Source organism: Macaca nemestrina, chromosome X, assembly GCF_043159975.1.
Source record: "Macaca nemestrina isolate mMacNem1 chromosome X, mMacNem.hap1, whole genome shotgun sequence".
In the NCBI taxonomy this organism is placed as follows: Eukaryota; Metazoa; Chordata; class Mammalia; order Primates; family Cercopithecidae; genus Macaca; species Macaca nemestrina.
The window spans coordinates 981,676-994,114 of NC_092145.1; the positions used below are offsets into that span (position 1 = coordinate 981,676).

The 12,439-nt window shown below is 36.0% G+C and overlaps 1 protein-coding gene across 4 annotated transcripts in view; it reads left to right on the top strand.

Annotated features, from left to right (window-relative positions):
- Positions 1-12,439, top strand: part of LOC105468354 (coagulation factor VIII) — a 200,953-nt gene that overhangs the window by 116,055 nt on the left and 72,459 nt on the right. For all 4 annotated transcript variants that reach the window (XR_979452.3, XM_011718454.3, XM_011718453.3 and 1 more), the window contains exon 14: positions 8,403-11,508. Coding sequence is in view for 3 of the 4 variants with exons in the window: in XM_011718454.3 (XP_011716756.2) it covers positions 8,403-11,508 (3,106 nt within the window). In the remaining variant the exon portion in view is untranslated. The remainder of the gene's footprint in view (positions 1-8,402; positions 11,509-12,439) is intronic.

Sequence of the window (12,439 nt, forward strand, 5' to 3'; positions counted from 1 at the left end):
GTTAGAGTGATGTGTTAATATCTCCTACTATATTGTGATTTTGTCTATCTAATTCTGTCAATTTTAAAATATATTTTGAGACTGTATTACTAGTATGTACAAATGTATAATTGTTATATCCTTTGGGGTACGCCCCTTTTGTCATTATAAAATCCTCCTCTTTAAATCTACTAATGTTCATCATCTTAAAATCTACTTTGTCTGATATTATTACATATGCTTTATTTTAGTTTGTGTACAGTATTTCTTTTTTCCTTACTTTTATTTGCAGTCTTTCCCCATTCTTACAGTTGCATGCGTCTCTTGTAAACAACAAATAATTGGTTTTTATTTTATTATCCAGTCTGATAATATTGATCTTTTAGTTGATGTAATTGATCCTTTACGCTCAGTGGATTTACTGATATATTTGGATTTAAATCTCGCATCTTATTTGCTTTCTAGTTGTCCCACCTGTTTTATTATCGTTTTTCTCTGCTTTCTTTCCTTTGGAATTGAGTCTTTATTATTATTTATTATTATTTTATTATTTCATTTTCACTCTATTCATTTGTTAGTTTACATTCTTCTACTGTTTCATATGGGATATCTTAAAGGTTACGGCATGCATTCTTGACTTACTAAAGTCTAATTTAATTTGTTACCATTTCCCAGACAATGCAAAGACTTTCAAACAACATGACGCCATTTCTTACTCCTACCTTTTGTACTCTTGTCATTTATTTGAATTCTACATCTATTTTAAACCCCATAAGACATTATTATTGTTTTATGTAATCAATATCATTTGTGTGTGTGTATGTGTGTATATATATATATATATTTACACCTTTCATTTCTTTCATTCTTTTCTGCATTTCTTGCTTCCATCTATGATCATTTTCTTTTTGTCTGAAGAAACTTCTTTGGAACTTCCTTCAGTGTGAGTTGGCTGGTAAAATTTCCCTGTCAGTTTTTGGTCAGAATGGTCTTTATTTTGCCTAGATACAAGTCCTTGGTTGGATTTATGTATTGTGAATGTTTTCTCCCAGTCTGTGGTTTGTCTTTTCACTCCTTTAAGGGTGCATTATGGTTAATAGAAGTTCTTACATTTAATTAATTCTTATTTTTCAGTTTTTATGGTTAGTGCATTTTGTATTCTGTTTCAGAAATTTTTGCCTATCCTAAGAACATGATGCCATCCTTCTATATATTCTTTCTACATATTTTAAATATTTTCTTCTAGAAGTCTGATTGTTCTATTGTTCACAATTAAGTTTATGATTCATTTTTAATGAATTTTGATGGAGCAATGCAGATAAAAGTTCATTTTTCCATATGGATATTCAATTGCTTTAGCACCAATTGTTGGAAAAAAATAATTTCCTCACTGAATTGCACTGTTGTCTTTGCCATGAATCTGATGACCATATCACTATAGCTTTGTTTCTGTACTCTATTTTAGGGGTAGGTTATGTTCCACAAGCCAAATTTGCAGCCTGCTTTTATATGGCATTGAGCTAAGAATTTTTTTTACATTTTTAAAGAATTGTCACACAAAACAAAAAAACAGCAAAAAAACAAATAATATGTATCATGGACCATATGTATCTACAAACCTAAAATATTTACTATGTTGCTTTTTACAGAAAAAGTTTGCCAACCCCTGATCTCTTATATTCCATTGACTTATTGGTCTGTCTTTGTACCAGTAACATATTATCTTATAGTAAGTTTTAATATTTGTTAGTATAATTCCTCCAACTTTGCTCTCTTTGATTTTTATATAAATTTTAGAATCATCTTGTCAATTTTATCAACAAAAATATCTTCTGAGGTTTTGATAGGAATTACATTGACTCTATAGATCCATTTGGGGGAGCATACATCTTAACAATATTGAGCATTCCTGTCCATGAGCATAGTTTGTTTGTTTGTTTGTTTATTTATTTATTTATTTATTTATTTAGATCTTTTAAATTTTCTCTTGGCAATATTTTTGTAAAATTTTAGTGTACAGGTCTTGCACATTTTTGTAAAATTTATTCTTTCGTATTTAATGTTATTTTCTATTTCTTCTGGCATCAGTTTTTATCAGTTGTGTTTTTCTAGAAATATGTCCATTTCAACTAAGTTGTTTAATTTACTTGAAGTAAGTTATTTGTAATGTTCTTTTGTCATCCTTATAATGTCTGTGCTGATGCCTCCCTTTTCATACCTGATATTTTAATTTATATTTTAACTATTTTAAGTTTATCAGCTTTGTTATAGGTTCATCAAATTTACTAATCCTACCATAGGATCAAGTTTTTGCTTTGTTCAGCAGGTCATGGAATTTTAAAACATTTTTTTACTTTGTTTATTTTCTATGTTGAATTTTTATTTTTATTTTGCTTTTCATTTCATTTATTTCTGGTCTTTTGTTATTATTCCAATACTTTCTTTGGATTCAGTTTTCTTCTTGACTTCTTCAGATTAAAACTTGGTTCATCGATTTTCAACATTTCTTACTTTTTAAAAGTGCTATACATTTATCTTTATATACTGCTCTAACCCCATATCACAAATTTTGATGAGTCATATTTTTACTATCATTGAGTTTAAAATATTTTATAATTTTTACGTTATTTCTTGTTTTATTCACAGTTATTTTACAGTGTTTTAATTTCCCAACATATGGAGATTTTCTGGCTCTCTCTCTGTTGCTGATTTACTTGTTTTACTGTGATCACATAACATACTCTGTATTATCTCAATCATTTGAAATTTGTTGAGACTTGCTGTATGCCCAGTAAATAATTTAATTTGATAAATGGCCCACTGCATTTGAAACAAATATGTCTCTGCTGTTGTTGGGTAGAGTGTCATATATTTGTCTATTATGTCAAGTTGCTTTATCATGTTTTTAAAATCCTTATAAACTTCCTGATATTTTGTCGTTTCTGACAGACATGGAGGAAACTGTGACATCTCTATGATTGTTGAGTTTGTTATTTTGCTGTTTGTATTTGTTAGTAAGATGTTTCAAAATAAATAAGGCAAAATAAAATCAGGTGCTTACAAATTTAAGATTGTATTATTATTAGATCAATTCTTTCATCTTTGTGAAATGTCCTTTTTGTCTGAAGTACTACTTGTTGCCTTAAATGTCTGCATTGTCTAAAATTTATGCACCTGCACTATCATCTTTATTTTGGTTAATGTTTGTGTGGTATATGTTTCCCATTCTTTTCTTTTCAACCTATCTGTATCCTTATATTTACAGTGTGTCTTTTTTTTTAACATTTTCTGTAGTGCAAGTCTGTTGGTTAATTAATTTTGTCAGGTTTTGCTTCTCTGAAAAGTCTTTATTTATGTTTTTGAATTATATATTCACCTTGTATAGAATTCTGGGTTTGTGGTTGTTGTTTTTGTTTTATTACATTTTGTTTTATTGGTTTTCCCTCAGCACTTTAAAAATGCCACTCCATTGTTTCTGCTTGCATAGTTTTTCACAATAAGTTTGCTGTAATTCCCATTTGTGTTCAACTGTATATAATGTATCTGTTTTTAAAAATCTGGATGCCTTCAAGCTCTTTACTTTGATTTTCGTGTGTGTGTGTGTGTGTGTGTGTGTGTGTGTGTGTGTGTGTGTTCTACTTTGGCATTCTCTAGGCTTCTTCAATCTGTGATTTGGTATCTCATTAATTTTGAAAAATATTTATCATCTGTGTCTTCAAATATTGTTTCTAATTTTTTCTCTTCTTCTGGTATCGCATTTACATATGTTATACTGTTCAATTTGTCACACAGTTCTTGAGTACACTGTTCTAGTTTGTTTTCTCACTATTTTTCCTTCTAGTTGTTCAGTTTTGTTCCCATTTATTGACCTATTTTTACTTCAATAATTGTTTCCTGGGTTGTTGAGTTAACTGATGAACTCATAGATGGCGTACGATTTATCTTTTTATTCTTGTGTCACTTGTACTTTTGATGTCACATCTAGGAAGGCTTTGCCTCGCCCAAGGCCACATTTACTTCCATATTTTCTTCTAAGAGTTTGACAGTTTTAGCTGTTACATATATGTCTATGATCTAGTTTGAATAAATTTTTGTGTATGGTGTGAAGAAGAGGTCTAACCTCTTTTTTATCTTTTGCATGTAAATATCCAGTTGTCCTGGCACCATTTGTTGAAAATATGATTCTTTTCCCATTAAGTCATCTTGACACCCTTGTTGAAAATCAATTGACCATAAATGTGAGAACTTGTTTCTGAACTCTCCATTCTGTTCCAGTGACCCATATGTCTTCTATAAATTCTTATAGCTAATTCTACATTAGACTTTGGTTTTCAGATGTGGTAATCTCATTAGATTATGGTGACATGTTTGGTTACAAGTTTTATCTTCTCCTTGGCAACATTTTTTTGATTACTGCTCTTCTTTTATTTGTTTTTGTTGTTCCTTTCTCTTTTTTTGAGACAAGGTCTTACTCTGTTGCCCAGGGTGGAGTAAGTGGTATCATCATGGCTCACTGTAGCCTCAATCTCCTGAGCTCAAGCAATCCTCCCACCTCAGCCTCCCACGTAGTGGGACTACAGGCATGCACCATCATGCCAGGCTAAGTTTTTTATTTTTTGTAGAGACAGGGTCTTGCTTTGTTGCCTGGGCTGGTCTTGAACTCCTGGGCTCAAGCAATCCTCCAACCTCAGCTTCCCAAAGTGCTGGGATTACCAGTATGAGCTACTGCACCTGGCCTTGTTGTTCCTTTCTTCCTTTTATCTTGTAGTATCTTGATCCTTTTTGCTTATTATTTATCATTGAGGTGAGTTTGTCCTAAATAAACTTTTTGTGGAAAGTTTATGTGGATATATTAATATTAATGAGGCATTAGGAGTGAGTTTTAGATTAGCAGGAATTCTCTTATGAAAGGTATTGATTGTATGTGTGAGTTTTCAGCCTTTACTTCTCTCTAGCCCATCAAGATCAAAGCTGCAGAGTTGTTTACACTTCAGAATTTCTTTCCTCCCCTCCCCACCTTACAAAACAGACTTTCACTGCAAAAATGGCTTGTCAGTGTGATTATTTGTTCTGGTCCCATCTTTCCTACCTTTTGAGACTTGTGTTGAAAGGAGTCCAGTAAAACCACCGATGCCAGCTTGTAGACCCTGATCCCATTGTTATAATGAATGACTAACTGTTTTTCATATCAAAGTGTCATACTTACACCTTGACAGAAGAAAGAAACAAGGCCTGGAGCAGTGGCTCACGCCTGTAATTCCAGCACTTTGGGAGGCTGAAGTAGGAGGAATAATTAGACTTTGATATAAAAAATGGGGAAGATATGGAGGTATAAGATATGAAGAAGTATGTCTTCTTGGACTTTTCTGAAATCTGCCAGCCATGAGCCTCCACTCTTTGTATCTTTTGATACCCATTTTATATTAACTATACTTCTATTTTGTGGTTTCATGGCTTCAGATATCTTCCAGCTTAATTGTGCTCTGTCTTTAATTATTTGCAGCAATTTCTGAAAGGAGCAAGAAGAAAGACCAGACCTTTCTTTGCCACTTTAAAAACTGGTCATCTTTTGAAACCCCATGAAAGGCATAGTGGGTGACCATCTACCTCAGGAGTGGGCAAACTATGGGCCTTGGGTAGTCTGGTCTCCTGTCTGTTTTTGTAAGGCTTTATTGGAACCCATACACACATAAACTGATCATCTCTTGTTTTGTGTTAAGTTTTCTTATAATTATTCTTTTCTATTTTGTCTAGTTGAACTACCATTTCATCTTGTGTATGCCCTTTCCAGTCTTAAATTATAGAAGCTATGTCTTTGTGGTTTTAAATTATGGAAGCTGTGTCTTCTTGTGTTTTAGCATGGCAAGATATTTGTTCTTACTTTTCCTCTAGAATCTGCAGTGGATTACTTTCAAAAGTAGGTATTGCTTCTAAGTTTCCTGACTCCTGTTTCCTTCTCCCTGTTCTGTAGTATCTTTATAGATTGCATGTCTTCTCTTATCCTTAAACAAGGTACAAAAATGTTCTGATCAAGGTTTGCTAGCAGAGAGGATAAGTGGCTTGCTCTTAGCTTAACTCTCTATCTACTTAATGGATGTTGAATTCCCTTCTCAACTCAACAACTAGAAGAAAGGTTAAGATAAACTAACCCCAGTCCAATATCTAGTTTCTACTGGACTTTTATATGTCTTCTATGGTGGCTTCTCTCCTCTTACTTCCTTTACTGTCTGTGCAGGATGTGATCAGCTGGGCTCTGTCTCTCTGAGTTGCTTTGGTAGTATTACTAGTTTCAAGATCAGATAATAGCTTACAGAATTAATTAGTTCAGTGAAAGCCCTGGTTTGATCACAGAGGCAGAGACTGAGCTATATTTGTAGTGCTGACTAGACCCCAAACTTGGCCAGGTAGCTTGTACCTGTGTCAAAAGTTGGAGGAGGAGATTGACAGCTGAGGTGTCTCCAAGGGAATTACAATTATTTTCATTTTCTTTGTGTCTGTAATTATGTCCCTTTTATTCAAATTTTGTATATGTGAAATTTCTTAATTTTTGTTTGGCTATTTATTTTATTGACTTTTTCATCAAACAACCAACTCTTCTTTAAGCACTTGGATTGAAATGTGTTAATTAATTATATTGTTTTAAATTTACCATTAGTCACACATACAATACAAAAAGATATTTTCATTACAAAATTTTAACCCAAGCAGTTAAAACTAAACTCCAGCTTGATCACCATTCCTAATACCAGGCCCTTCTCAGAGGGGAGGGTAAGTAAAAGTCCATTTTGGTAACTAGTTTAACCAGAATCTTTCATTGTTTCCCTGTTTTTCTTATAATGTCTTCCTTTGAATTATCCTCTTTTTTTCAAGAGTTCCATCATATGATGTATTCCTTTTTGCTTACAGATTGACCTCCTAGAGGCATGCATCCCCCTACTCCAGTCTGAGCTGGTTCTCTCTAGGCCTGAGGCTCAGTTATCAACTTGGGACTTTTATTTATCCTCCCTCAGGATAGGTACCTGGTTCTTGGATACCAGGTCTTTCTCTTGTTTGATATACTCCTTTATTTTGGTGGCAAACATTCCGTAATCACTTCCTGAGAATGGTGACATTTGAGGTAGATTTTCTGAGTCTTTATATGTTAGAATATGTTTTTATTCTCCTTTGCCACTTGATTGATAATTTGGCTGCACATAGAATGTAGGCATTCACAGGGCTTTTGGGAGCAGCTTCCCTTGAGGAGAAGATAGATACAGTTAAGATCTTCCCAGCAAAGACTGTGTGAAATGACAAGGCTGTTGAGGTACCCAACGGGTAGCTTGGTAAAGGTATATCTTGTCTCTTACGTTTATGCATCTACTTTACCACCATGGAATTAGCCTATTATAATTTATTGCATTCCTTCAGTCAGCTAATCTTGTTCATGGTAGAAATTTTATTTTTTATTTTTTATTTTTATTTTTATTTTATTTTATTTTTTGAGACGGAGTCTTGCTCTGTCACCCAGGCTGGAGTGCAGTGGCGTGCAATCTGGGCTCACTGCAAGCTCCGCCTCTGGGTTCACGCCATTCTCCTGCCTCAGCCACCCAAGTAGCTGGGACTACAGGCATGCACCACCATGCCCGGCTAATGTTTTGTATTTTTAGTAGAGACAGGGTTTCACTGCATTAGCCAGGATGGTCTCCATCTCCTGACCACCCGCCTCAGCCTCCCAAAGTACTGGGATTACAGGCGTGAGCCACCATGCCCAGCCATGGTAGAAATTAGTATTGCTAGTATCATGGTAGAATTTTATATTAGCTGGATCCTAGACCTAAATGCTTCTTCCTTGTGCTTACGTATTCTGCAAGTAGGTGACGGTGGATGCTAGGTATTGTGTTATGTGATTTCATTGTATTATATGATGGGGTAGATACTATTAGCCTCATTTGCAAATTAGAAACCTATTGTTCAGAAAGCTTAAGTAACTTTCTCAAAGTCACATGGCTGGTGAATGGTAGAACTGGGATTTGAATCCAGGCAATCTGATGGATTCAAGAGGAACCTGTGCCACTATGTGATATAGCAATAACATCTAGCTAATATACTTTCCTGAATTAAATCACTGTCATATTCAGAGTTCTGTGTCACTATTAAGACCCTCCACTATTGTGTATATTAATTACATTTCCCCATTTTAATCCCAATATCTATTCATTTTTATCACAGTCTTTTCTTATGGTCAGAAATAGGCATAGAACAACAGCAGCAATGCAAAAACCACTTTTATATTACATGTTCCAGGGATTTAACCCAATGACCTGTGATATAATGATACTGACTAGTATTTTTTTCATTTATCTGGGAATGGGAGAGAACCTCTAACAGAACGTTTTAGAATCTGTGTTATGAGTAACCAGAGTCTTATTCTTCCTCATCTCCAGGCCTATGGATTCTGGGGTGCCACAACTCAGACTTTCGGAACAGAGGCATGACCGCCTTACTGAAGGTTTCTAGTTGTGACAAGAACACTGGTGATTATTACGAGGACAGTTATGAAGATATTTCAACATACTTGCTGAGTAAAAACAATGCCATTGAGCCAAGAAGTTTCTCCCAGAATTCAAGACACCCTAGCCCTAGGCAAAAGCAATTTAATGCCACCACAATTCCCAAAAATGACATAGAGAAGACTGACCCTTGGTTTGCACACAGAACACCAATGCCTAAAGTACAGAATGTCTCCTCTAGTGATTTGCTGATGCTCTTGCGACAGAGTCCTACTCCACATGGGCTATCCTTATCTGATCTCCAAGAAGCCGAATATGAGACTTTTTCTGATGATCCATCACCTGGAGCAATAGACACTAATAACAACCTTTCTAAAATGACACACCTCAGGCCACAGCCCCATCACAGTGGGGACATGGTATTTACCCCTGAGCCAGACCTCCAATTAAGATTAAATGAGAAACTGGGGACAACTGTAGCAACAGAGTTGAAAAAATTTGATTTTAAAGTTTCTAGTTCATCAAATAATCTGATTTCAACAATTCCGTCAGACAATTTGGCAGCAGGTAATGATAATACAAGTTCCTTAGGACCCCCAAATATACCAGTTCATTATGAGAGTCAATTAGATACCACTCTGTCTGGCAAAAAGTCATCTCCCCTTATTGAGTCTGGTGGACCTCTGAGTTTGAGTGAAGAAAATAATGATTCAAAGTTGTTAGAATCAGGTTTAATGAATAGCCAAGAAAGTTCATGGGGAAAAAATGTATGGTCAACAGAGAGTGGTAGGTTATTTAAAGAGAAAAGAGCTCATGGACCTGCTTTGTTGACTAAAGATAATGCCTTATTCAAAGTTAGCATCTCTTTGTTAAAGATAAACAAAACTTCCAATAATTCAGCAACTAATAGAAAGACTCACATTGATGGCCCATCATTATTAGTTGAGAATAGTCCATCAGTCTGGCAAAATATATTAGAAAGTGATACTGAGTTTCAAAAAGTGACACCTTTGATTCATGACAGAATGCTTACAGACAAAAATACTACAGCTTTGAGGCTAAATCATATGTCAAATAAAACTACTTCATCGAAAAACATGGAAATGGTCCAACAAAAAATAGAGGGCCCCATACTACCAGATGCAGAAAATCCAGATATGTCATTCTTTAAGATGCTATTCTTACCAGAATCAGCAAATTGGATACAAAGGACTCATGGAAAGAACTCCCTGAACTCGGGGCAAGGCCCCAGTGCAAAACTATTCATATCCTTAGGACCAGAAAACTCTGTGGAAGGTCAGAATTTCTTGTCTGAGAAAAATAAAGTGGTAGTAGGAAAGGGTGAACTTACAAAGGATATAGGACTCAAAGAGATAGTTTTTCCAAGCAGCAGAAACCTATTTCTTACTAACTTGGATAATTTACATGAAAATAATACACACAATCAAGAAAAAAAAATTCAGGAAGAAATAGAAAGAAAGGAAACATTAATCCAAGATAATATAGTTTTGCCTCAGATACACACAGTGACTGGCACTAAGAATTTCATGAAGAACCTTTTCTTACTGAGCACTAGGCAAAATGTAGAAGGTTCGTATGAGGGGGCATATGCTCCAGTACTTCAAGATTTTAGGTCATTAAGTGATTCAACAAATAGAACAAAGAACCACATGGCTCATTTCTCAGAAAAAGGGGAGGAAGAAAACTTGGAAGGTTTGGGAAATCAAACCAAGCAAATTGTAGAGAAATATCCACACACCACAAGGATATCTCCTAATCCAAACCAGCAAAATTTTGTCACGCAACGTGGTAAGAGAGCTTTGAAACAATTCAGACTCCCACTAGAAGAAACAGAACTTGAAAAAAGGCTAATTGTGGAGGAGACCTCAACCCAGTGGTCCAAAAACATAAAACATTTGACCCCAAGCACCCTCACACAGATAGACTACAATGAGAAGGAGAAAGGAGCCATTACTCAGTCTCCCTTATCAGATTGTCTTACGAGGAGTCATAGCATCACTCAAGCAAATAGATCTCCATTACCCATTGCAAAGGTATCATCATTTCCATCTATTAGACCTATGGATCTGACCAGGGTCCTATTCCAAGACAACTTTTCTCATCTTCCAGCACCATCTTACAGAAAGAAAGATTCTGGGGTCCAAGAAAGCAGTCATTTCTTACAAGGAGTAAAAAAAAATAACCTTTCTTTAGCTATTCTAACCTTGGAGATGATTGGTGATCAAAGAGAGGTTGGCTCCCTGGTGACAAGTGCTACAAATTCAGTCACGTACAAGAAAGTTGAGAACACTGTTTTCTTGAAACCAGGCTTGCCCGAAACATCTGGCAAAGTTGAATTGCTTCCAAAAGTTCGCATTTATCAGAAGGACCTTTTCCCTACAGAAACTAGCAGTGGGTCTCCTGGCCATCTGGATCTCATGGAAGGGAGCCTTCTTCAGGAAACAGAGGGAGCAATTAAGTGGAAGGAAGCAAATAGACCTGGAAAAATTCCCTTTCTGAGAGGAGCAACAGAAAGCTCTGCAAAGACTCCTTCCAAGCTATTGGATCCTCTTGCTTGGGATAACCACTATGGTACTCAGATACCAAAAGAAGAGTGGAAATCCCAAGAGAAGTCACCAGAAAACACAGCTTTTAAGAAAAAGGATACCATTTTGCCCCTGAACCCTTGTGAAAGCAATCATACAATAGCAGCAATAAATGAGGAACAAAATGAGCCCCAAATAGAAGTCACCTGGGCAAAGCAAGGTGGGACTGAAAGGCTGTGCTCTCAAAACCCACCAGTCTTGAAACATCATCAAAGGGAAATAACTCTTAATACTCTTCAGTCAGATCAAGAGGAAATTGACTATGATGATACCATCTCAGTTGAAATGAAGAAGGAAGATTTTGACATTTATGGTGAGGATGAAAATCAGAGCCCCCGCAGCTTTCAAAAGAAAACACGACACTATTTTATTGCTGCAGTGGAGCGGCTCTGGGATTATGGGATGAGTAGTTCCCCGCATGTTCTAAGAAACAGGTATGAATTCATTGGTTACTCCTTTGCTCTGCTCTTGTGACATTTGACTTTACCAGATGATGATACCAACAATGAGAGTTAGAGGATGAAAAATCAAGGTGGCTTGAAACTCTTAACTCTGGTGAGATAGAAGAGAGGTTTACAAGAGGGTAGAGGAATCAGGGTCAAGAAGGAGCAATGTGGAGCAGGAAGAAAGTCAACCTCACCTATCAACCTTATGAGCTGCAGGGGAGATCTTAGTCTCATCAGAGAACTTTAAGCGAGGCAGAAGAAGTGAGTTCATGTTAAAGAGGTTAAGGACTTGTGGAGGATTGGTTTTCATGATACTGGGGATCCAGAGGGCAAAGTAGGAGGATTTTATTTTTAGGTGAGTAGAGGGAGGTTGAGCGGTCAAGTACCACAGAGAAATGTGGAATATAAACATAAGGAGAGTCAGTCAGTCAGCAAATATTTATGGAGCACCTGCTACATGCCAGACACTTTTGTACACATTGGAGTGCAGCACAGCAGGAGCTTATATTCTGTTGGAAAGAGCAAGAGACAAGTTAGTACAAAACTAAATAAGGCAATCTCAATGGTGTTATTCAGAAGATAGAATAGAATAATATGGTAGAGAGAATAATATGATGGAGTAATATGGTAGAGTGTTACATTAGCTGTGGTGGTCACAGAAATAATCTTTGAGGAGTTGAGACCTAAATGATGATAAGAGGCCAGCTGATGGAGCCCTGAGAGAAGACGTTTCCAGACAGAGGGAACAGAAAATGCAAAGGCCCTGAGAATGGAAAAAGTTTAGCATGTTTGAGGAACAAGAAGGGACAAGCATGACTTGTCACTTTCCCACCTTGCTTTCTAGCTCAACTAAGCCCTTATTGCTGCACAGCAACCATAGAATATTTCCCTAGTCCACTGACTTTCTCATTCTCCTGGA